We start from the raw sequence: 27,074 nt of genomic DNA, 5'->3' as shown, positions 1-27,074 counted from the left end.
GTGGCAAAGCACTCGAAGGCCTCCTATTCCCCATGAGAACCTCTGAAACAGCAGCAGGTCTGGGTGCTGCTGATGCAGAATGAGTACCAAGAGCTCCCTGAAGCCCAGTAAAGCTGCTGCCCACTCCTATAAGTCAGGAGCAGGGAACTGAAGCCAGCTGTTTGGGTTTAGGTGCTATAGGTACCCCTGCACGCGTTCTCATCAAGATTATTGACTGTGCATTTCATTAGGTGGAATCCATTTGGGAATCTGTCATGAGAGATCAAAATATTAAGCTTGGAATGATCCGTGTCTGCTTGGTTAGCCCATCAGACAAACTGTTTGCAATTAGGTAGGATCCTCATGCTGAAGAAGGTAGTAGAGAACAAAAGCTTGCACAGAAAAGTTAGGAGCCTCAAGTTGGGAAAGCAAACAAACCAAAAGCAGAGAGGAGTCACCCAAAGGAAGCAGCACCCAGTGAATCCCCGCTGTGAGTCAGCACGAGGGAGGCCCAGCCCTTTCTAGGGGAACCTGATTAAAGATCAGGCTCAGCTGCTGCTGCTGCTGCTGCTTGTCCCAAGACCAAGCCGTAATAGCAACTTCCCTTCCTCAGCTGCCTAAACTTTTTTTTCTCTTGTAGCTGGAGAGAAGTGTCACATTTTGCTCACTCTCAGCCTTCCTCGCCCACCCCCTTCCCAGAGAACGTGTGTGGTGTGTAGGGGGTGCTGCGAGCCACCTCCAGCCTCGGGTGGCTGCTTAAGTAACTTTCAACTCCTCTCTTCTTAACACTATGAAGTGTCTCGGGAAGCACAGGGGCCGGGCAGCTGCTTTCCTGCCTCTTTGCTGGCTCTTTTTGAAGATTCTGCAACCGGGGCACAGCCACCTTTATAACAACTGCTATGCTGGGTAAGTGGAGCGACATTCATGCCCTACACAGCTTTGATTTGGATCTGGGGGCTGGTTTGTTCCAGAGTGTGCCTCACTTTTTCTGACTTGGGGGTCTCTGAGTGAATCTGCACACTTTCCCGGTCCCCTATATAAAATGTACACACAGCTCTCTGCTCTTGGCTGTAGCTCACTGAGAGAATGTGGTGGGCTCCAGCCTGGCTTTTTATACTTCTTATCATCTGCCAACCTCAGCTGTGGACCCAGGTTGAATGGGATTCTGTCTTTGGAGCAGCCGTGGTCGGTATTTGCAGTGTTTGCCTTGGTTGATGCTTGGTGATGCCGTTGTCCCACATGAATTATGACCTGAAAACTAAGCCTTTCCTTTACAACTGTATGTAGGAACAGTGGGTTGAAATTCATCAGTGATTAAGTTTAAGAACTGAGTGTGAATTTTTTTTTTTTAGCCTGTGCTTATTAGTCTGTAGAGTGGTTATTAGATTTTTAAATCTGAGCAATGCAAATGATTCAACTCAAAATAAGCAGAATAAAAGTAGTCAACTGTAAAATTATGGGTAGTTTTTCTGAAGGAAAAACATAGGAGTAAAACAATCAGTTTTGTCCCCCCTCTGTAGGTTAGCATGCTTTCTATATGCATTTCTTCAGGAGGCAGAGGGCTGGAAGCCGTGTGTTACTATGCACATTCTTATTATCCTGAAGGCTTGCTGTGGTATAGACAGCATGTGATTTGCTCACATATGCAGGGGGTCTTTCTTTGAATCTGGAAATTATGGCTTGCCTGCATTTTAGAGCTAGAAAAACCTTAAATAGTTCCTCTAGTTCAATTCCTTTTTACAGAGGAGTAAACTCAGTGTCTTAAATATTTTTAAATAGCCTACTATCATTCAAGGATCACCACCTGAGAAAAGTTTTCATGTAGATCTGGATGATGACAAGGTAGTGTACAGTGTCTTAAAACCAAGTTGTTCTTTTCAGAAATAGTGAAAAAGAATTTGTAAGTGTGACCCTGGTAAGAGAATCGCATTTCTCTTTCTCTCCCAAAGAATCTTGGCACTGCCTTTAGGGTTCCCCTGAATACAGTGCTTACAGAGGAAATTTTCGAAACATGTCCTCAGTTTTAGGGGAGGCAGGATGGGATAGAGATGCTGGTTGAGTTAGGGGCTATAGATGGTAATGTGATCATGGATTTTTCCATCCCAGTATTTCTGGGAGGAAACAGAAAGGAGTTAACATCCCAGGGCTGCCTTTTGGCCTGGACATACAAGATCTCGGCTTTACCTCCGATCATTTGTGACCCCTTTAGAGATCTGGAAAAAAGAAGCTCGTGTTTAAAGACTGATGGTGTAGGCTTGGGTTATTGGGGAGTTAACTCTGACTCTCCTGGCTGATGTCATGTCAGATGATAAACATATATCACAGATTTAGACACGTCTGTGTGACCTAGGCCCTCACTCCTCCACTCAGCTGTGGCTCTGTGCGTAATTATTTCAGCGTGTGGCACTCCTCCGTGATAAGTTACCAGGCCTGCTTCAGCTGAGCAGGTGTGCACCCTTCCCTAAGCACCACTTTGTAGAGGAAATGAGGCCAATGGTGGCACCCTTTTCGTATAGAATTTGTAGCGACTGGAACCCTTCAGGAAAAAGTTTCATTACCTTCTCTGTTTTCAGCAATGGATGTAATAATTGCTATTTTCTCTTCCGTTGCTACATAAGTTAATCCCAAGTGTATAAATTACCAGATGTCTAAAAGTAGGAGGGAAGAAAAAGATGAAAGAATGAAGTGAGTCTCACTCACCCGTTGCAATAGAAGCCTAGAGCTTCTTTAAAAGCAAAAATATTTCTGAGCATATTCACTGTTAAAAATGGGGAATTTTAACCTACGTTCGTTAGATATCATTTTCTCGTCACTAAAGACAGAAATGCTGCTCAGCTTTGAGAATGTTTTGCTTTGTTTACTCCGAAACTACTTTCTGCAAGTTTAGCCTTCTGGTGAACGAGAATCTGATGGGAGGACATGGTAGAAGAGTATTTAGCACTTTTTTTGGGCTGGTTTCATCCATCCAAAGTTATTCTGAGCCACCTCATTTTTATTCCTTAATAATTTTTCTTTTTTTTTTTTTGTTACTAATGAATGGGCAGCCCTATTTCTTGCATTCATGTAAAAATATTTTTGTAGGTCTTTGTAGAATCCAATAATATGTGATTATCATTTACAGGACCCTGAGCATGAATAAAAAATAGAACACACAGGGCAGGCCAGCATGCCTCCTGAGAGCAGCTAATGAGGCCAGTCCTTTAGACATAAACTAGTAACAATTGGATAGTGCCAAGTGTGTAACAGATGCTTAGTAAATGGCAAATTTAAGTGTCTCAGAAAAAAAAAAATTGCCTTGGAACGGGTAGGGGGAGATTCAGGGGGAGACAGGGATGATTAATGGTCATTTAAAAAGGTTAGAAAGAGTAAGAACTACTATTTGGTTGCACAACACGGTAACTATAGTCAATAATAATCTAATTGTACATTTTGAAATGACTAACAGTGTAACTGAATTGTTGTGACACACAGAATAAACGTTTGAGGGGATGGATACCCCATTCTCTATGATGTGCTTATTTCACATTGCATGCCAGTGCCAAAATATCTCATGTACCCCATAAATATATATGAGGTACATAGAAGTATATACATACTATGTACCCACAAAAATTAAAAACTTAAAAGTGTAGAAAGACTACAAGAAAAATCTGATGACAAAAGCTAGTGCCTTTTTTGATAACTATATTAAACACTTACAAGACAGATCTTTAAATGCATGGAAAAGGAATGAAGCGAAGTGGAAAATGACAACTTCAATTATATTTATTGGTACTTTATGCCAAGGGCTTCAGGGGTTACAAATACCAAGTCAGACATTTCGGGGATAAATAAATGTCCATCGGTAAGTGAGACGCCCATACAAGCAAACATCATTCTGTGTTCTTTTTTTTCTCCCTCATCTCCCTGTTTTCCCAAAAGCAGACCTGGTTATTATACTATGACACTGAAACCTGCATCACAGAAAATTAGGGTAGATTTTTAAAATAATGGTAAAAGAGAGATCTCAGACAGTAACAATAAATTCTGGCAAAACTCTAGTACTAACATAGCTATGATTTTTGAAAACTACTTATTGAGTGCCTTCTTCATGTGTCAACGTAGCATAAGTCTGAGCGTTAACTGCCCGGGTCTCATTTTTTGCTTTTCCACATTTAGTAGCTCTGTTATCTTAGACAAGTTATTTAACTTCTTTGAACCTCAGTTTCCTTATCTGGGACAATGGAGGTAATATTAGACCTTCCTCACCAAGTTGCTGGGAGGATTCAAGAATAGCATGGATATTGCATGGTTCTTGGCACTTAGTAAGAACTTAACAGGATGGTAAAATACTTACCGAGACTTAATATAAACATTTATAAAAATATTAATTCTAAGAACAACTTGATGCATTTGTTATCTTCATTTTACAAATAGGCTAAATGAAGTACAGTCCAGGTAGCCCAAGTTCAGGGCTAACTAACTCAAGAACACACTTGAGATTCTCACCCAGCTCTGCCTGACTCCACCACTGTACTTCTCACTCTGCTACTTATTCAGGCATAGAGAATTGCTTTTAAGAAAAACTGGAAGATTTAATCTTGTTTGGGGAACTGATAGTTTCAGAACAATAAAGGAAAAGAGATTATATAGGTAAAATTGGAGGTTTAATCTTGGTTACCTTCTCTAGGGTGGTGATGAGTCACTGATAGTGAATCATTATTAGAAAAGCATGCACGGCCCATAAGGGACAGAAAACAGAAGATGAAAGAACTTTCTATTGTCTCTCTCTCTCACACACACACAGAGAAAACAAAAGTGGCACAGAAAGTAGCTGTGATCATGTGCCTTTGTTCATTCAAGTATTTGGATGCCCATTGTGTGCTGAGAACTTGACCAACAGAGTGAATTCCCTCTAATAGCTTGCCGTATAGTAGAGAAAATTGCCCACACATCAAATTACTATATAATGTGTAAGTGCTGTATGGTAGCAGTCGCCGACCTTTTTGGCACCAGGGACTGGTTTTGTGGAAGATAATTTTTCTATGGACAGTGGCGGGGGGTGGTTTCAGAATGATTCAAGCACATTACATTTATTGCACACTTTTTTTCTATTGTTACTATGTTGTAATAGGTAATGAAATAATTATAGGACTCCCCATAACAAACAATCAGTGGAAGCCCTGAACTTGTTTTCCTGCAACTAGGCAGACCCATCTGGGGCTGATGTGAGACAGTGACAGATCATCAGGCATTAGATTTTTATAAGGAGCGTGCAACCTAGATCCCTCACATGGGCAGTTCACCATAGGATTCTTGCTCCTGTGAGAATCTAATGCTGCTGGTAATTGACAGGAAGCAGAGCTCAGGTGGAAATGCAAGCAATGGGGAGCAGCTGCAAATACAGATGAAGCTTTGCTGGATAGCCTGCTACTCACCTCCTGCTGTGTGACCTGGTTTCTAACAGGCCACCAACTGGAATCAGTCTGTGGCCAGGGGTTTTGGGACCCCTGCTGTATGGGATGAGCAGATTCCTGAGGGCTGACAGAAGAGCTCACTGAACCAAGAAGGAGAGGTGAACATCCTTTCTATGTCCTTGCCAATTCTGATTATCTAACCCTGCTGTATGTAGGCTGAGGGTGCAGAGAGAACTGGCTGCCTACCATCATGACTGCTTCTTGGAACCAAGTAATGCGCTCGTATTAATCTACTTGTACTGCATCTGCTTGCAAAGTTCCATGGACTCCTTTTTTCTCATGACAGCCCTGCATTTATTGAAGATGTCTCTTAGGTCTTGGAAGAGTTTCTTCCCCTTCTTTGTGTCTCAGGGAAGCCACTTTGATGAATGGCATACCCTTTTTTCCCATGACCATATGTATGAGCAGGGCTGGGTATCACCCACTTATGGTTATTTGTCCACAAGTCAATAGTCATCCATGGAAACAGGATGTGACTATTCACAGAAGTAGACTTGAAGTAAGATTATTTTTGAAAAGTAGTTTGGGGCCAGGCATGGTGGCTCACGTCTGTAATCCCAGCACTTTTGGAGGCTGAGGCAGGTGAATCACCTGAGGTCAAGTGTTCGAGACCATCCTGGCCAACAAGGCAAAACCCTGTCTCTACTAAAAATATAAAAATTAGCCGGGCATGGTAGCGTGCACCTGTAGTCTCCGCTACTCCGGAGGCTGTGGCAGGAGAATCGCTTGAACCTGGGAGGTGGCAGTTGTAGTGAGACAAGATCACGCCGTTGCACTCCAGCCTGGGCAACAGAGCAAGACTCCATCTCAAGAAAAAAGGAAAAAAAGTAGTTTGGTCCTTGAAATCCTATAAGCAAAGAGACTGCACATTGGATGTGGCATACTGAAGACAAAAGGATTGTGAGGAATAGTGACTCAGTAGAGCAGTTTCAACCCGAGACATCATACTTGTTTTCTACCCTACCTCTCTGGCTATTCCCCACCTCTCTCTCAAGAGCAGCTTTTTGTTCTTTTATGTCCTGATGTTGGCTTCCTTTGAGTGTTCTCTGAGCTTTAGAAACCTAGGTCTAGAGCACAAGAAATCAGAGCTAATCATGTGAATCTGAGTTGCCTTCTATACTGGTAGTTAAGGATCTTTTCAGATTTGAAGGACATAAGTCCCCCTTTTCCCAGGACTGGCCCGGGGTTGCCAGGGATTGTCTCAGTTTGCACGTGCTGTTCTGGTGTAGTCATCAGCAGTACCTCCTTCCCAGCTGAGAAGGGTCCTGATTTGATGGTAAATTGTTGATTTGACCTTTTATATTCTTCACTAAGTTTGCATCCTTAATGAGTTTTATTCCATGTCTTCAAATATGCCTCTTGTCTCACTCCTAAGGAAGAAATGCATCTCTAGTTCCTTCTGTTCCTATAAAAAGTATCCCATTTGTACTCTCCTCTCCCTTGTAAGGACCACCAGCCACATATAGGACTTTTTGTTTTAATCTCAGTCTGAGTTAAGGTAGTTTTCTCCTAACTGATCTGCCATTCTCTAATCCTTTCTCATACTGATGAGCTTATTAAAATAAGACTTTTCATCATGTCACTCCCTTGCTCAAAGACCTACTTTGGCTCCCCATTGTCAACTACATCAAAGGCAGAATCCTCTTCGTGGCTTTTAAGGCCTCTATCATCAAACTCTGGTTTTCCTGCCTCTCTCTCACTTATCCTCAGCCCTGAAACCAGATCTAGTCAGATCAGAGAAGTAGAGAGCTTCATTCAGCATTGCACACATTGAATAAACAAAGCAAGCAGGCCCCATTCATAGTAAGAGCCTAAAGCAGGAAAGGACCATGTCAGCTCATGAATGATAGGCTGAAATACGTGCTCTACATTTGGGGGCATTAGGACGTGTCCTTGGTTCTAAGGTTGGTTATGAACGTTTCCCCACAAGTTAGTGTGTAGTTAATGAAATAGTTCTCCCATGCCTTCTGGAACTTCCTTCTAGCTCTTGCCCCTTGTTAATGGTAGAATATTTTTAGTTTTCCTTATCCACTAGCTCAAAGTACAGCCACTAAGTGCTGATTGTTTATCAGCTCATTATACCCAAAGCTTTCTTCCCTGCAGTATGTTCTGCGTGTTGGGGTCTCCTGCTTTGCTTGTTAAAGACATGCAATACTGCAGTCTGACCCAAATTCACAGATAGCTAGTACTCCATGGGGGTCAGCATTTCCTCTGCCCACTGAGCTAATGGAAGGAGGATTGTTTCAAATGCTTCTGGGCTCCACTCTCCTTGAAGCCCAATCTGATAATGGACCCTTTATTTTATAGCATCAAGGTACTTTCTGGTTAATACCATTAAGCATAATCACTTCAAACCCCTGAAAAGCAGCAAAGGATGTTAATGTTTCATAACTTCACAGCCTATATTGTGTGAGCTACAAAAGCATTATTTTTTTGTCTTTGTAAATGGAATGACTGAACAGAAAAGAAAAATGCTTTTGGTGACTTGTTTTAGAGTTTTCATTATGATCAATCAGTAGATAACTGGTTTATTGGATTAGAATTTGCTTTGCTAGATTAATGGCTTCTCAACCTGCCTCTAGGTGTTAACTTCTTTATGATACAGTGGAATGCGGAATACAAAGCTTTAGGATCTTGTGCTGGGTAGTGTTGTAAATTTCCTAAAAAATTATTTTATGAAAGGTTGAAGCAAACTTCTAAGAGTTTCTCTTCAACATAATTATAACCTTTGTTCTTTTTTCCCCCAGTGTACTTTGAAAATAGTAAAACATTTTAGCATCAATTTTAGTAAGGATACTATTGGGTTGTTTTGTTTTGTTCTGTATTTTCTGTTTGTTTGTTTCTTAGATTTGCAATGACAAAGAATCCTAAACCTCCATGGCTTAAACAAGAAATCCATTTCTCTCTCATGTAAAACTCCAGAACAGCTATAGCTGGTTGTTGGTGCCAGAGAACCAGGCTGTTTCTGTCTTGTAGCTCTGCCATACTCAACATTCAACTTCCAAAGGAGGAGTCTTCCATGTCTCATAGTCCAGCCAGCAGGAAAGTGGAAAGAAAAGTCACTCTCCTGTAATGCCACAGACCAGAAGTTCAAACATCATTTCCTGCAGGCCAGAATCAACTAGACAGCCCTAGCTGCAAGGGAGGCTGTGAAATATAGCCTTTAGCCAGTGGGGCCAGATCCAGGAGAACATATTAGAGATAACTACAGCAGTCTCTCTGAGTGGTTACACTGATATCCAATGACTACCCTTCCGCTTGTTGTTTTCTTGAAATAACAGTCTCTCCAAGTGGATGTTTAGAATTTTGGACTTCCAGCTAATTAAAAGTTGCATTTTTCTTCTATAAATGGCATTTTTTAAAGTCATAGAAGGTCAGGACTGGAAGGGACAAAAAAATGTATCAATCCCTTTGTATAATATATGAGGAAGCAGAACTCCATAAAGGTAAAAGGATTGGCAGAGCTAGCATTAGAGTTAAGACTAAAACCCAGGCCACCTGAGTTCACAGCATCGTTTACGGTCGACAACACCACCTTTGGTGACTCCAGAAATCTTCTTACCCTTTCCTATTCTCTGGAGTCACTGGGAATGAAGTAAAGTGATTTGGCAAGGCTGAGAAGTGTTTAACAAGGGAGGATTTCATTTCATATCTATAAATATTTGCAAGGTGTCTGGCCGACTGCTAGTCTAGGACTACAGAGATGAAAGGGCAGCCCATGTGCACAGCATAATGAGTAACTCAGGCAGGTAAACAGTCCCAACCCTGGGATCCTTGTGCCTCCAGAGAAAACTCTTGATATCAGATATCAAGTGAGTGCAGGAGAGGGTCACCTAACCCAGACTGAAGAATGGACAGAAGGCTAGAGAAGTCATCTTAGATGTGACAATTGCAAAGGAAAAAAAAAATTTGAGTGGTTTATTAAATATGCAAGATATTTTGACTTTTTCTTTTAAATGGCTGGTACTGAAAGGACATGGTCCTGATCTCAGTCATCAAGAACAACTAGAAATTAGGTTAAGGCTTTCCAGATACAGGGAATATATTGGTTCAAAGAACTACAGGTGAGAGAGCTTGGTCAAGTCTAGAAAATCAGGGCAATTGAGTATGGCTATAATAGAAGGCATCTTTCTCTGAGGAAGTCAGGAGCAGGGAGGGAAGGCTGCAGAGGTAGGTGAGGTCCCATAACACATGGTTCAGATTTCTCCCAAAGTCAACAGCATGCTCATGAACAATTTTAAGCAGGGAATTTAGTTGATTCAATTTTTAAGAGAAAGTTCCCTCTGCCATCATTGAAATGGGAAGACTAGAGGGCTAAAGACTGGTGTCAAGATGACTGGGATGTTATGGTGACCTTAGCAATATGAGGCAGGGCCTGGTTAATGGCAGTGACACCGCAAGAAAAAGGAGGGAACCAATCAAATATTTAGGAGGTAGAATTTTCACAATTTTTCCACTATTTCACAGAGGGAATAGTGTAAATTGAATCTCAGAATCAAGTAAGTAGACTGAGCTCTTTGCAGAGAAGATAAGCACTTTTTTGGATATGTATTTGAGGTGCCTATAAAGTGCCCAGTTGGATAGATGGGTCTGAAGCTCAAGAGAGACCTCTAGGCTATGAAATAGATTCCAGAAACTGATGTGTCAATATGTCAATAGAATTTCTTGAAATATTTGGTACAGGATGGGGTACCCTGGAAGAACTCATTACATGAAAAGAGGGCCAAAGATTCAATAGAGCAGGAGGGGAAAGGCAGAGAAGAAAGTAGCAGAAAGGTCTAGAAACGGAGTAAGAAACACAGGAGATGTCAGTTAAAGGAAAATAAGAGATCCAAGAAGGGAGAGATTAGTCATATCAAGTGCTGCAGAGTCATATCCATTGGGCAGGCCATTCAGGACATCATTTGTATCTTCAAAAGTGCTTTTGGTGGAGTGGTGAATGGAAACTAGAGCAGGTAGGTTGAGAAAGGAATGGGTTGTCACAAAATTAGCAGTGAAAGGAGACCATAATTTCAAGAAGCTTGTCCATGAAGTGGAGGTGAGGGCAGTGTGAGGAGGTGATAGATTTAAAGAAGTGTTTTGCCATTTTGCTTTTACTCCTTAAGATAGGAAAGATATGCTCGTATTTTACACCAGGTGGTAGAAATAAGGAAAGGGAGAGACCAGTGATAAAGGAGAGACCACAGGAAAGTGATGGAGTCAGGTCTCCACAGACACTGAAAGCTGGCTGGCCTCTCCTTTCTCTGTAAAGTAGGAGGTGGGTCCTGGTCCCATGAAAAGAGAGGGGAGATGACTTGGGACCTTCAGAGGGATCACCAGCATCACTGAGGGGCCAGCTGATGATAAGGATGATGAGTCCATAGAGGAACCATAAACCCAGCTCCATGGGTTTTCTCCAGGATCATTTTTGAAGAATATTACCTGGAATGTGCTCCTGGAGGGAAAGGGGAGGGAAGGCTGCAGAGGAAGATGAGGTCCCGTAACATATGCTTCTGATTTCTCCCAAAGGTGACAGCATGCTCATGAACAACTTTAAGCCAAGAACTTAGTTGATTCAATTTTTAAGAGAAAGTTCCCTCTGCCATCATTGAGAAAGGAAGAGCAATTTCTGGAGCTCTATAAGGAAAGAGGGCAGAAATGTAGTAGCAATAGAAGAAAGAAAAGAAAAAGGCTGCCACTAATTTGTATTTCTCTAACAGTTAATAATATAGTACTTTGCAAATCAGAATATAATACAAGGTATTGGGTAATTTATGCTATTAGTGGGAAAGTCTCTCATGTAGACACATCCTGTCACAAAGTCGACAATTTTTTTCATTACCTTCTATCTTCCTAAGGAATTAAGTAAAAGACTGAAAGTGTCTTAGTGTCTTCTTAGCCAAATGAATGGGTCTATTCTCTTCCTCATTAAGTTATCAGAAAACTGGAGGTGCCATCTCCTCATCCATCTTCCCAGTTCCCTCATCCTTCCTCATTCCACAAACACTTACTGACCCAATACCAGGAAAGTAGCCATTATCACATCCTGTCATTTCTTATCCCCAAGGATGGTTAAGAATCTTTAAAGTAGCTGTACCAGGCAGGGTCTTGCAGAGGAAACGACAGTCTGTGTCTCCTGAGGGCTTATGTTTTAATCCACAGTCTAAACTGAAAAAGGGAGAGATTTAAAAAAAATGAACAAGTATTTAAAACCAATAAAAATGCAAGTATATTAGGTCAAAAATTCTTCCTGCTTTTTTCAACCTTTGTTTTCTTAACACACACTTCATGTATTTTTATAGCATTTCAATCTCAGCAACTGATAAAAGATAAAAGTTCTAGGGTACCACACTCTTTATCACTAGATGAGAACCCTGGTCTATGTTTGCACTTACAGAAGCTGGAACCATTTGCACATGTGACCTCATTGGTCATATTTTCATTTCCCCCATCTCCCTTTCAGAATGTCTTTATCTTACCAGACTAATTCATGAATCACCAACTTATCAACTAGGTTCCTTTTTCTGATTTTGTGACTGTAATGAGAACACAAGATTTATAATGAGATGATTGGGGTCTTATTATAACCTCTCCATCATGTTTGCATGGGATGTCTGATGATGTGATAGCAATATATTTGGCATCAAAACTGCTAAACATATTGAAGGTTGGAGGCATTTGGGATGAGTCTCTATAGCAAAGTATTTGGAGTAGTTAAAAATTTGCTGCAGAAAAAAATATTCTAAGCCCTCGACTTACAGGGCAGAAAAAAGGATACATATGAGGGAGTCCAGTTCTCCCTAAGTTTTCAGACCTCTTTGTGGAAGCAAAGGAAAATGTAAGTCATTTTAATGTAATATCTGACAGAAATCTTCTTAATGTAATATCTTACATCTTAATGTAATATCTGACAGAAAAAATTACTTCAGTGTTTTGGAGAGAAATTTAGTCTGCTTTGTTTTTCTCTGCCTAAAATAAGGGTTTTCTTTCTCTTTTTCCATGGGGCCCTGGTTTGCTGAGGTCATGCACCCTCCACACTACCATTCTAAAAACTCTCCAATTACTTCAAGCACCGACACACACCTGTACCCTCTCTTCCCCCAGTGCCTGACACCACACCTTTTACAATAAGAGCAAATAAATGCATCTTTCTTGATAAGAGGGAGGCTGGTGGCTCACACTTGTAATCCCAGTACTTAGAGAGGCCAAGGTGGGAGGATCACTTGAGCCCAGGAGTTGGAGACCCAGCCTGGCCAACATGGGAAAACCCTGAATTTAAAAAAAAAAAAAAATTAAGTTTGCCGGATGTGGTGGCGCATGCCTGCAGTTCCGCTACTAGGGACACCAAGGTGGGAGGATCACTTGAGCCCAGGAGAATGAAGCTGCAGTGAGCCATGACGGCACCACTGCACTCCAGCCTGTGTGACAGAGGGCGCCACTGCACTCCAGCCTGGGCGACAGCCTGTCTCAAAAAAAAAAAAAAAAAAAAAAAAATGGATGCAGCATTTGACCTGAGTTATCTCAGCTTCCATCCTTCCTACCACCAACTCTACAGGTTCCTGATCCCACCCCTCCTTTCCAAGGCACAATACCTTGTGTATTGTCAGCACTATTCATTGAGTGCCTACCATGTGTCCCTTTTAAGGCCCAGGCATATAGCACTGTAGGTGCTAGGAATACAGCATTTCTTTAAGTCCTAGTGAATAAAACAAAGTATCTGGTGAAGTTTATATTCTAATGGAATGACAGTAAATTAATATGCCGTAGTAGTGAGTTCTGATAAGGACTCTGAACGGAGATAAAATGTAGAAAGGCAATAGAGTGTCAGGAGAGGAGATGAGAAGAATAAAGTGAGACTCCTGATTATGTGAAGATCTGAGGGTAGAAACCTCCACACATGGGAAACAGCAGGTGAGGTGGAAGCTCGTGTGGCATGTCCCTGGACAGCGGGTCTCAGACCAGCAACATCAGCACCACCTGGGCACTTGTGAGAAACTAAAACTTCTCAGGCCACCTCCCCCTCCCAAATCAGGAGTTCTGGGGGTGGGGCCCAGCAGTCGGGTTTAACAAGCCCACCAGGTGACAGAAGCTAAAATTTGAGAACTGTTGAGGACAAGCAGCAGGGTGACATGGCTGGAGCCTATGGGTCGATGGAATAGTCGTCACTCACGCTTGGTTCCTGCGCTCTGGTCCAGACAGTGTTCAATTTCCTTTTGTTTATCACTGTGAAACCTCAAAATCACCTACAGCTTTCTTCCTCTGTCCTTCGTCTATTCTGTGCATGTTCCTCCACATCTGCCCACCTTTATCAAACCATTTCAAACTCGTACCTCCTCCAGTGCGAGTTCCCAGATTCCACCATCAGCCGTGACCACGCCCTCCTCTGAGAGCCCATGCCACTCTGTCGTGTATAACACTAAGCACGTGCAGCTCTTTATTACAGTTGTGTGTGGATGTCCTATCTTTCAGGAAATAAGTAAGTTGAGAGTAAGACGTTGTATCTTCTTATCTATATTCTTACAGTCCCCAAAGAATGTTTGGCATATTCAGTAAAGACTTTCAAAGGAAAAAGGATGGAGGAAGAGGAGGAAGGAATGAGAGAGAGCGAGGAAGCAATGGGGGGCAGGAAACTAACAAACTGGGAATCGAATTGCTGACACCTGCAGGCAGTTTTATCACACTGGATTTCATCAATGACAAGCAGTGAAAAACAGGAACCATTTGCCCTTATGGCTTTCGGAGGAATGTGGGGATCCCACAGCTGCCACCTGTATGTGCTTAAGGGCAATATTCCCACCCTCCTGCTGATTTCTCCCTGTTCAATGTGTTTTGGGTATCACTCACACCATTACCCAAATTTGGTCTCAGATATTTTATTTATACAGGCTCCTAAAAGTGACTGGACCGGCATTCTGCTTGGGGGAGGAGATCTCTGAGGCAAAACTGCTGTTTCCTGGCTAGCCTAGAATGGGCACCAGCTGGTCAATACATTTCTTGGCTATTACCTTTTACCAAATTTAGAGAAGCGACCCTTGCCTTTTTGTCATTGCTGCTTTATCCTCTAAGGAATAGACATGAAGTCATCTGACATTATAGATCACTCCTCAATCATTTATTTTGAGCCTAACATCCTCTCTAGTTTTTGACTAATTTTTACAAACCAAAGAATTTCCAGTGTATCTTTCAAAACTTTATTGGTTGTGTTCTTCCTGTAACTCATCTTTTCCTATCTCTTAGATGCCGTGATTCAATAAGAAGAAAGTTTGCTTGCAATTACTATACTTGGTTCCCCTACTCAGATGCCCATACAAATTCCAAGTACCACAGAAACAGAATGGTCCTGGAGAGTACAGTCAGGCTTCCTTTAAAATAAGGCAACAATAAAAATTCAAACACAGAGAGTTGATCAAATAGAGTGCTATGTGGTTTGAAGAGTCGTCAGAATGGGCATTTTCTGAGTCAAGCTCAGCATACTACGCAGACAGCAGTCCAGCTTGAGGGAAAGCAGGAAATATTCAGACAGAGGTGGTGTGAAATCAGGTAGTCCGTATGAGAAAGGCTTAAAGCCTTAGCCTTGAGTTAAGGAGCTGTGGAAGAAGTGAGAGGATGGGCACTAGCTGAGAAATAGCAAAAAGGAAGGGACTCTCCAAGGGTGAAACCACACTGCATAGTTTCTCAAGAAAAAGCATGGCATGCCAAAGGACTTGCCACCATCTTGGCCTCTTTTTGTGTGTGTGAAAAAGCATTTGTTTTTTTCCTTCAAATGCAACTTGTATAGACAGCATTTAATTACAGGGTGAATAGCTCACCATGGACCCAGCTATTGGTAGCTTGGTTCTTTCTAGGAAAGGAATCTTAATAAGAAAAAAGATGAAATGGTAAAGTAGAATTATCGCCAATTCAAAGATTCAACCAACTATCCCCAAATTAGGTATTCTAAACCAACTAGTGGAAAGATGCAAAATCCACATGGTCACCCAGTCTCATTTCTATAATAGCAGGATTGCAAATACTTAATGATTTCCTAAGAATGGATAAATTTTATGGTGACTACTTAGCAAGAATTTTGTGCCCTTGAACATACAGTATAATTTATAGTTATTATTCATAGCCTCTGGTAAACATATTGTATTTTTAAGTATTAATCACTCCAAAGATTCTTCTGTTCATTACATAGGACAATGGAAAGCATTACTCATTTCACTCAATCTAAAGATATCCACTATGATATTCTCATAGTAGAAATAAATATATTTGGTCTTCATCCCCATTTTCTGGCTAACAGCTCCTAAAATCCTTGACTCTCCAAAGTGATATGTCTTTGTGTATGCTAATGAGATGACTGATGATGGGGGCTCCTGGATAGCCTTAGGATGGGAGCTGGTTGCCAGGGAAACCCACCATGTGATTAGAGGGCTGGGACTTTCAGCCCCATCCCCCAACCTCCAGGGAAGTAAAAGGGACTGCAGGTTGAGCTAATCACCAGCGGTCAATGATTTAATCAATTGTGCCCTCATAACCCTTCATAAAAACCCAAAATGGACTGGGTTCAGAGAGCTTCCATGTTGCTGAACATATGGAAGTGCTGGGAGGTTGGTATCCCCAGAGAGGGTCTGGAAGTTCTGGGACCCCCTCCTACATACCTTGCTCTATGCCTCTCTTCCATCTGGCTCTGTATCTGTATCTTTTATAATAAATGGGTAAACATAAGTGTTTACCTAAGTTCTGTGAGCCATCCTAGCAAATGACCAAACCCAAGGGAGGGGATTATGGGAACCCCTAATTTAAAGCTGGTTGGTCAGAATTTCCAACACCTGAGCTTGAGATTGGCCTGTGAAGTAGGAGGTAGTTATGTGGGACTGGGCCACTAACCTATGAGATCTGGTGCTAGTTCTGGTTAATGTCAGAATTGAATTGAGTTATAGGACGCCCAGCTGGTGTGAGAGAATTGCTCGTTGGGGGAATCCTCCCCCACCCTACATCTGCTAGCAGAAGTGTTCTGTGTTGAATGTTGAGTATAGCAGGAGAAAACGGTTCTTTTCCAACATCACATCTGCTGATTTCAAAAAATAGAAATGGCCAAATTGGGGCCCGTGAGAATAGCACACAAGTCCTAAGCCCTGTAACTTTCTTTACCTGCTATTACCATTAAGAACAGTACAGCTGTTTTGCTTAGGCAGTCCAAGTGATTTATATCTCCTATATTTACATCTCCTATATTTTATAATCTTAAACTATTTGTTTCATCAGGCTCTGAGCAGCTTACAGGGATATTTATTTAATAATTTGACTAAGCCTTGCATACCCATCTTCGTTGCCGTTAATAGAAGATAGTAACTGTTTTCTTCCATCGCTCTTGTTTTCCAGAACATCACTTAACTTCCTCCTGAGCACTCAGAATGCTCTACAGTAGCACTTATTATTTTGTACTTTGTTTAATTGTTTATTCTTCATGACTAAGCTGTACTCTCTTTGGGGGAAGGCACTTCATCTTATTCTTCAAGTCAAGCCTCTACAGAGATTAACAGACACACAGTTTTGTTATTGTTACTCCTGTAGCCACTGAAGTTGAACCACAATAAATTGCCAGTACATGACAGTTTTTAAGTCTTAAAATAACAGTAATTTCAGATGGCTCAATTTAATATAAACTTCAACTCTGAAAAATTAGGGCTTTTTTTCTTGCTATAAAAATATGAGCAGTTTATGTGCAGATTTTCCATTAACGTATCATCAAAGCTTCATCAAGTTTACAGAGAATATTGCCAGAGCTAATGAATTTTAATGTGCAAATGAAACATTAGGTGATCTTATTGACAATGCAGATTCAGCTGCAGTCCCAGGTAGGGCCTGCGACTCTGCATTTCTAATGGGCTTCCAGGTGATGCTGACACTATGGCTCAGGGTAGTAGCAAGTTACTGAATTGCAGGATAAGGAGTCAGGTGATGTGTTAAGTACTAGATCTGCTACTAGCTATCTGTGCTACTTTAGTAAAATCACTTCATCTTTCTGGGCCTTGCTTTCTGTGATGTCCAAGAATTGGGTGGTCTCTTCCTTCTAAGTCCCAGGTTTATGATCCACTGGGGTCACATCTACACATGTGGTTAGAAAGTCCACACAAAATACAGGTTTGGACCACCAGCTCCATCCTCAGCCTGCCTGGGTTCATGTCCTAGTTCTTCCACTTACTAGTGATGTGATAATTGGAAGGGGTTACTTAATATCCCTGTGCCTCAATTTTCTCATCTCTAAAATTGAACTAATATTGAATTAGTTTATATATGTAAAATGCTTAGGCAGAGACTAGGACAAATAAACTCAATAAATGTAAGCTATTTGCAATATTAATATTCTCTGCAGTTTCATTTCTAAAAAGCTTTCCTAAGGGGATTATCTGAAATGTAGACAAAGATTTAGAGTGCATAGAAAGATGTTTATTACCAATTTATTTCATCTATCAAAACGTGGGATGCTACCTATGTGTTCAACAATGAGAAAGGCTAATTATAGTGCAAATTATAGACCCTTTTGTGCCTGCTGTAAATGTCTATAAATAATTTTTAATGCTCAAGATTCTATAGAAGTAAAGAAAACTTCTCACTCCCCCTCCGAAGGTTGGCAAATGCTGAAAAAAAAGGTATACAAATGTATTAATGTGCATAAACACAGGGGAATCACAGGAGAATGATAACCCAATTCCCCGACGAAGTTTAGAAGTTCATATACTCTTTTGCATAGAGGAGAGGTTAAGTGGGGAGTGTAGGAAATTTTAAGGGATAGTAAATGAATTTTAGGGGAATTGAATGGGCCCAAAGGATAGATAATAGGTTTTTTGTTTTGTTTTGTGTTTTTTTTTTTTTTTTTTGAGACAGAGTCTTGCTCTGCCACCTAGGCTGGAGTGCAGTGGCGCGATCTCAGCTCACTGCAAGCTCTGCCTCCTGGGTTCATGCTATTCTCCTGCCTCAGCCTCCTGAGTAGCTGGGACTACAGGCACCCACCCCCATGCCCAGCTAATTTTTTTTTGTATTTTTAGTAGAGACGGGGTTTCACCGTGTTAGCTAGAGTGGTCTTAATCTCCTGACCTCGTGATCCGCCCGCCTCAGCCTCCCAAAGTGCTGGGATTACAGGCATGAGCCACCATGCCCGGCCAGATAATAGTTTTTAAATGATTCTAATGGGATGAAGAATAGATAATAGTTTGTGGACAAGTCCTAGGAAGGTAAGGGGCATAACTGCCCTGTGAACAAAGGTTTTCTTATTATGCAGATAAATTCTCCCAGGCAATCTCTCAGAGCAGACCTCAAAAGAATAGATGCAAAGCCTGTCTGGGCATGATGAGAAAGATTTTTAGTCTTTCCTTTTCTCTGGTGATTAATCCTTCCTGGTTAGTTGAGATGCCTGGGGGAGAGGATTTCAAGACAATTGCACTTCTTTTGGAAGAAGTTTTCTGAGTCAGATAAGGGAAGTTCCAGAGACAGCCCCTCCCTGTGGGGGTTAAGGGGGGCAGTGGGGAGCTGCAGATGAGAGGGTTAGAAAGTTCTTGGTTCTGAGAAACCACTAAGGTCTTCCAATTTCCTTTAATTCAAAAGTGTTCAGCATGCCAAAGCACCACACTTCGGGGTATTCTGTGAGCCCCAACAATACAATAAAAAAAGAAAATAGGATACAAAGGTATCAATAGTTTCCGTTTTGCTATATGATATAGTTAACTATATCTGGGGGGAAAAGCCACAAAATAACAAGTGGTTACTAGGTCCAAGTGACACTGTAACATAGGGGTTTTTTTTTTCTTTCTCCCTATACCTTTTTCTCTATTTACTAATTCTTCTGCATGAAGCATAAACAACTTTTATATTCAGATTAAAAGTAATTTTAAGCATGTGTAAATTCTCAAAGAGATTTTTTATAATTAACCCTATAGCAAGAATTTCAGCTTCTGTGGTGCCTTGTGCCAAAACCATTCTAGAATCATTGCAAATAAGAATCAGAAGTTAGTAAATTTAACAATACAACACTCAGTGCCAAACTAATGACGGAAAAGAAAAACAAGCATGTTCCTCCTTTATTTCTAACTGAAAACGAGATTGTTGAATATTCCAATGAAGCATTAAATGGCCAAAGTGGCTGTCTTGCTGAGTGTCACATAGATAGTGGAGAGATGTGAAACAGAGGAGCAGGGCTCGAGGCCTTTCAGCTTAGAATAATGCCAGAACTTCCCTGCATCATGCTGATATATGCATTTGGGTAAATGGATTTTCAAATAGATATTCTTCAGTGGTCTCAATATCACAGTATGATTAAATCTGTATTTAGATTTTTATTTAAAAGCTAGGAAAAAAGCATTTGAAATGACTGGAGGGAGAATTCATTACATTTTCATATGTATTCCACTATAAACATGTATTTTTCCAAGCCTGAACAAGCCCATTTTAAGAAGACTTTCTGGAAAAAATATTTGCCAGCAGTTTCTTGCACCATCAATTACTTTTTAAAACTACAATAATAGCGATCATTAGAACCTAGTCTAGGTTAAACGTCTTCATTTGCCAAAGAAGGCTAGGGGCTATTTTTTCTTGCCTCTATGAGGTATGGATTGAGAGGAAAGTTTGTCTGCATAAATTTTCTACTGCTACTCCACTGCTTGATAAAATTCCTCTTCCTTAATCTTTTCTGACTTTTCATCACTTTGAACTTCTCGCTGTTTGAGTAGACATCACCAGTGATCTACACATACTTCATTATCTCCCTAACCAGTAACCTCAACCTGAAAACTATAAGAAAAAGAATTTCTGAATAAAAATTATTTTTCAATCACTTACAAGTCATTTTTCTTCTTGGCCTCTCTCTTGCTCTCATGAATTCTAGAACCTTGATCAAAAAGGCTTTTGTCTTAAAACTCAGGCTTTTGGTTAAAGAATGTTGAAAAATCTTAAATTTGCAGCTTAGTGACAGATCATAGCATAAATCTGGGGTACCCACTGTATTCAAGAAAAAAAATTATCTCCAAAGTAGAATGGTCAAAAAAACATTACATATCTAAAATTTATTTTATCTCATTCTTATGTACATTTTAATTTTTCATGTTTTATAATATAAATAGGCCAAGCATGGTGGCTTATGCATGTAATCCCAGCACTTTGGGAGGCTGAGGCAGGAGGATTGCTGAACCAGGAGGATTGCTTGAGGCCAAGATTGCTTGAGACCAGCCTGAGCGACACAGCAAGACCTTGTCTCTACAAAAACAATTTTAAAATAAAACCCAGGCACAGTGGCCCAAGCCTGTGGTCCTAGCTACTCTAGAGGCAGAGGTGAGAGGATCCCTTGAGCCCAGGAGTTCAAGGCTGCAGCATGGTTGTGCCACTGCACTCCAGCCTGGGTGACAGAGTGACTCCATCTCTAAAAAAAACAAAATGTAAAATACTGGTACACTTAAAGTCTATGGAGATTGAAGTTGCTCACAATTTTCAGTCATGAAGTTTTGAAAATGGAGGTGATGATGATCTCAAAGTTCTCTTGTTCGCCAACAACAGCATATACTGAGGCCTATATTCATTTATTTGTTAAATTTGTATTGAGAACCTACATGTCCCAAATTTTTTTAGATATTAGGAATATAAAGGGCTCACACTAAGGCAGAAAAAAAGCACCTGTTTTGTTAAGCCCATAATTTCATGAGGAAAACAAACAATGCACAAGTAAACAGTTATAAACTCTTACAACAGCTATGATGTAAATAAACAAGATACTGTGGCTTTTATTTACTCATTCAACAAATGTTTATTGATCATCCAATACATACCTGGAACCATGCTAAGCACTCTACACAAAATGGACATGATCCTTGCTTTCACTGAATTTCCACTCTAGCCCAGGTAGCAGACTATTCTAGCCCAGGTAACTCAGATTAATTACAACTGTGACTGAAGTTATAAAGGAGTTCTCATTTATAACTTGGTAGCACAGAATGCTAACAACTCGGAAGGAACTGATGACCAAAAATTGGGGGATGAGTCTAAGATGGAAGAGGCCTTCCTGAAGATGTTATCCTTGAGGCAGGGCCTTGAATGTTGAGGAATTTGTTGGGCATGGCTGTGAGAACAGATCAGAGCTGTTGAGAGAAGTGTAGTCTCCAACTTGGGAAAAGGAAGCAAGGGGTACGTGATTGCTCCCGTTGTTTATTGATTATTTTTAATTGTGTGGTTTTAAGGGAAACTGGGCCGAATGGCTTACTGTCAGTTGTATACAGGACTTTAGACTTCGCAAAGCACTTTCTCTTGGGTTGTCTCAGTTGTTCCTCATCTATGTCTGTGGTATGCAAGTAGTTGCTTTCAATTCTCATAGATGTAAGTGCTACACAGGTGCCTTCTCAAAACTTATTTCTAAACTCTGCAAGTAGATGTGCCCTTCCGTTGTAGGGCACACCTGAAACTGGTGAAGTGGTGCTCAGTGGGGCCTTTTGCTTTGTGTACAGAGCTTTGTGAATATAAGCTTTTGGCTTCAAGAAGCATTGAGCTGCCGTAGGTTGGCTGCAGAGTTGAAAGGGGACAGTGGGGGCACACGTCAAAAGGACGACTCAGCTGTGATTAGAAGGTACATGACATTTACCAAAGGCAACACACCTCATGAGGAAATCAGACCCTGGTGCCAAGAGGCCCTACAGCTCGAGAAAGGAGGTGGGTGTGAGAAGGCCATGTAGGAGGAGACACACCCACTCATTGATGTATCTGATGTAAACAAGCACAGGGTCTACATTTTAAACACGGGGGGCTTCAGAAACAGTGTGTCAGAGAGGGAAAAAAGTCAGTAAATTTGTATCCTTTGCTCATTTTTTTTATTTTTAATTTTGCATTTTCTCACCAGTTTTTGAGAGAACCATGTATTAGAGGTATTAATCCTTCGTGTATCATATCTGTAACCCATGCTTCTTTATCAATCTGTCATTTGTCTTTTGACTTTGTCTATGAGAAAAAGAGCAATAGAAACCATATTAATGGTTATAATTCAAATCTACCGTTAGTTTTTCTTTCTTTGTGGTATTTAGTTTTAGCTTGTTCAAAAAGATCAAATATTGCTCCCACTCAAAACTATATAAATATTCTAGGATTGTTTTCCTGCTGATTTTGCATAATTTTTCTTTTTTACGTTTAGATCTTTATATGGAATTATTTTTTTGTGCACAGTGTAAGGAAGAATGTAACTTAATTTTATCCCAGAGGGCCATTTACAGAAGAGAATATGCAAAGAAAAACTAACTTACATAAAAAGGCACATTTCACTCACAAGGGAATGCAAATTAAAACAATTAAGTGTTTTAATTTTTCCCATAGATAGAAAATGCTTAGTGCTGGTGAGGATGAGGAAGCAACTGGAACTGTAGTGCCAGAGAGAAGGTGAAATTGTTATAACTGCTTCAGAAAGTAATCAGCTGAATCTAATAAAAGTTATGCTCCTCCGCCGCACACGGTGGCTTACGCCTGTAATCCTAACACTTTGGGAGGCCAAAGAGGGTGGATTCCTTGAGCCTAGGAGGTCGAGACAAGTCTAGGCAACGTGGTGAGACCCTGGTCTCTATTTAAATAAAAATTTCTATATGTAAAAAAAAGTTTTAAGAGTTAAGATCCTCACACCCTTTTGATAAATCCTGTTAGAAAATACCTGTCTAAAATAATTAGCTTGTGTGTTAAAATTGTAGCACTGTATGTGGTGATTTTTTTAAAAGCTGAAAACAAAGTCCATCAATAAGGGAACAATAGAAAAATCATGATATATCTGTAATATGGAATGTTATGAGGCTATTACAAAGAATGAGTTATGGCATATATTGAACTACAGGGGTGCGAGTGATATATTTTTAAATGAAAATGGAGTTTGAGAGTAATATGTATGATTCTATTTTGGAAATGTGCTAATTTTTAGAGTGGAGGGAAGTTTTAGGGGATGTTTAGGTTTTTCTTTTGGTGGGGAGGAAATGGTGGCAGTGGTAATTTGTGAGCATACATCAACTTCCCCCTTTAACATTAAAATGGTCTGGTATACCAACATGAGAGATTTAGTTTTATTATATAGTGATGTATTTCATACTAACTGAACTAAGAAGAAACCTGGGTTCCATTTTGATTTACACGTCTTGGACGTGTCATTGTGTTCCTGGCATCTCTTCTTCCCAACACATGATGAGGAAATAAAGAAAAAATATCAAGTGCTCCAAATGTCCCTGAAATAAGGGTATCATAGGGCTAGAGGATAATCTGTACCCTACAATTTGTAAGCTCTGGTTAAAGGCCAAGATTTCCAAGTTTATAAATTAGTATCTCAGTTTCAGCCCACCAGGGAAGGACCATCATTTTTTTCATTTGAGCAAGGTTTGGTACCATGATGCTCATACTTAGCATATAGGAAATGTAAGCTCAGACCAGGTCACAGCCTGGTTTACTTCACTGAACACATCTAGAAGGAACTGAGCAGCTCTCAAAGCTGATTTTTTTATAGAATTACCTGCAGAAAAAATGCAACTACAAACACCCTGGGCTTGCCGCAGATGTACTGAATTGGAGTATCCAGAAATTGGACCCAGGAATTTATTTTTTTAAGTGATTACCAGGTGGTTCTGATGCATCTCATCTATAGATAATTTGGGAACTATTGATGAAATCTAGTAAATGAAGTCAAGCTGCCTGCTGAAGGTAAAATATAGGCTGTGATAGCAATGTTAAAAGAGAAACCTTAGACAAATTTAACAGAGTTTAGCTGAGCAAAGAATAATTCCAAAATCAGGCAGTTCCGGAAACACAATAGATTCAGAGAGGCTCCAATGCTACCTCGTGGTCCAAGATTTATGAGCAGAGAAAGGAATATGACATACAAAAAATGTAAGTGAGGTACAGAAACATTCAGGTTGGTTACAGCTTGGCATTTGCCTTACTTGAACCCAGTTTGAACAATTGGCTTCCACTGACTGGCCAAAACTACTACTTTGGCCATTGACTGGCCAAAACTACTCTTGGCACAAGAGTAGGCTACAGTCCAGTTACATCTCTAGTTAAGTTATGGTTCCCTATGTTTGGAGAAACCTTTAAGATATGTAAATAGGCAGGTTTAGGCTAAACATAATGGCAACAGGCATTTTGAAAGCCCCTACCATAAGAAAGTACCTTTTAGTGCTAAGTCCCCGTGAACAGCAGGCAAAATTTGTAAAATTCAAACATGCAAAATTTCTGGGTTTTTTTTCTCACTTTTGAGAAGCCATTGATCTGTGATAGGGTTTTTTTGTTAAAGTAACTTACCAGCCTTGCCACAGAAAGTATAACGCTGCACCTCTATCATTCATCTGCACCTGACCTTCCCTGTCAGTGTCCTGATACTAGTTATATTGTGGTGTCCAGCCTATACTTTGTTTCAAAAACTCAGTCATCTGGGGGACAAGGTACTTCAAAAACTTTGCAAAAGTAAAGCTAGTATGCAAATCCTAGTTGTATATTCCCCTGCTTCTTCTCTGAGTAGTGGATGTGTGACTTATTTAAAAGTCAAAAGAAAATCTGTTAACACCAGACCTTCAATATCTGAAACCCTTAAAGACTATTACCACTAACAGAGAAAGACCAAGTTGAAAGGGAACCTTTTAGAAAGACTGCGACAAAGCAAATGGCACGCATGGTATTTCTCTTTAGCCTCTAAGGCAGTAAAGTACCAGATGTCATACAACAAAGTCCGAGAAGACCTTGTAACCTAATGGGCGTAGCCAGAGTACTCAGCTTTAAAAAGCTCTTGTGCTTATAAAAGGAAGTGAGTTGGCATCATTAACTCCATATGTTAGACTTAGGAATTTTTTGGCCAGCCTGCTTTGATTTATTCAAACAGTTGTAATGTTTAACCTTTATATTAAAATGGAGAGTATAAGTAAATGTTTGTTCAACCCTTAATATGGAGTTTCTCACATAGTGAGTTGCTTCGTAAATATTTGGTGCCTCCCAATTGTGCAGTTGGAAGAGGAGAGATCAACTCAGGTTGATGTTTCTTAGGTTGAATAAGCTATGCGAAGTATACATTGACTGCGTCTCTCGTGGAGGCAGCCGGGAAGTGATCAACATGGTAAAGAGACTCTGGAGCAGAACTATATCTGAACGCACAGCCCCTCATTCAAAGAAGTTAAAAGTGAGCCGTTTGTCAAGGTTCAGGGTACACAATGCAGCAATATAAAATTACCCAAGGGCCTATCCGTTTTGACCACTCTTTTCTTTTGTTAAATTCTGTTTCCTTGAAGTCTGTGGACTAATGTAAATAAATGTGGCCCTCACACTTTTCTGACCACTTCTCCTTTTTCTCCATCACTGGATTCCATCCCTTCCCGCCCCTTTCTGATGCTTAGGTGACCATTTGGGGCTCAGCGTCTGTAAGCACTGAGTTCTCTGTCTCAGGGTCATTGGTCATTTTCATGGCTTAGCTATTGCCTGTGTTCTGATGACTCTCGAGCCTGCATTTCCTGCCCTGGCTTCTTACCTACAACTCAGTACCATATGTCCAGTTGGCTGCTGGACACTCATGTGGATGCATGGACGCCAACTTCTCTAAAATAGTTCATCATTTTATTCCACATACAATCTTCCCTGCCGTGTTTCGTTATTCTCATTCAATTTAGAGAAACCCAGCCACCCGGAATCAAAACCTCATTTTTCTTTCTCCCCTAGTTCAGTCACTTACTAAGTCTTGTCGCTCCTGTCACAGTCTTTTCCCAGGGCTTCATTTCTCTCATGCCGCCGTCATTATTTCATGCCTGCATGGCTGTCACAGCCTCCTACCTTGCCTCTCTGCTTCCAGTTTCACCCCCTCCAATCCACTGTGCACATCAGTACCAACTTAATCTTCTGAAAGCGCCTTTTTGTTATGTCGCTCTGCTGATCCAAAACACTTCAGTGGATCATGACAACTCAAGAATCAAGTCCAAACTCATTTGTCTGACATCCAAGGCCCTCCATAACTTGGCCCACTGCAGTCCTTGACTTTCCCCTTTAATTTTTTTTTTTCCCTGAAATAAATCCTGTTCTGGTCAGAGTGGTCTTTCCCCAATACTGACCACAGCATGCCCACACCCCATTCCCTCCATCTGTATCCACTCGGGATGCTACCCTCATTCTTTCCTCCTGAGTTGTCCCTGACCTTCAGCCACTCATTTTAATGCTCCAAAAAGATGTATTGCTTTGACTAGATTTGGAGCCTAGCTTGTTGTCTTGATGATGATTTTCAATTCAACTTGCCCAAAAGAATAAGAGAGGAAAAAAAAAAAAAAAAACAACATATAGGCAGCAAGACTCAGCTTTTCCCCCTACCTAAGGTTCAAACAGCGAGATAGATCCATGGATTAAATTTAACCCTTGGCCAGGTGTGGTGGCTCACGCCTGTAATCCCTGCACTTTGGGAGGCCAAGGTAGGCAGATCACAAGGTCAGGAGATTGAGACCAGCCTGGCCAATATGGTGAAACCCCGTCTCTACTAAAAATACAAAAATTAGCTGGGCATGGTGATGTGTGCCTGTAATCCCAGCTACTCGGGAAGTTGAGGCAGGAGAATCACTTGAACCCAAGAGTTGGAGGTTGCAGTGAGCCGAGATCATGCCACTGCACTCCAGCCTGGTGACGGAGTGACACTCCATCTCAAAAACAAAA

The 27,074-nt window shown here is 40.8% G+C and overlaps 1 protein-coding gene across 2 annotated transcripts in view; it reads left to right on the top strand.

Annotated features, from left to right (window-relative positions):
* The first annotated feature begins 539 nt into the window (after positions 1 to 539).
* CPA6 (carboxypeptidase A6) overlaps positions 540 to 27,074 on the top strand; it is a 310,258-nt gene continuing 283,723 nt past the window's right edge. For both annotated transcript variants that reach the window (XM_073998937.1, XM_005563488.4), the window contains exon 1: positions 540 to 885. Coding sequence is in view for 1 of the 2 variants with exons in the window: in XM_005563488.4 (XP_005563545.1) it covers positions 770 to 885 (116 nt within the window). In the remaining variant the exon portion in view is untranslated. The remainder of the gene's footprint in view (positions 886 to 27,074) is intronic.

The sequence above is a fragment of the Macaca fascicularis genome, chromosome 8 (assembly GCF_037993035.2).
Source record: "Macaca fascicularis isolate 582-1 chromosome 8, T2T-MFA8v1.1".
Classification (NCBI taxonomy): domain Eukaryota; kingdom Metazoa; phylum Chordata; class Mammalia; order Primates; family Cercopithecidae; genus Macaca; species Macaca fascicularis.
The sequence above is the reverse complement of the archived record's forward strand: the minus strand, read 5'-3'. Positions and strand labels throughout refer to the sequence as shown.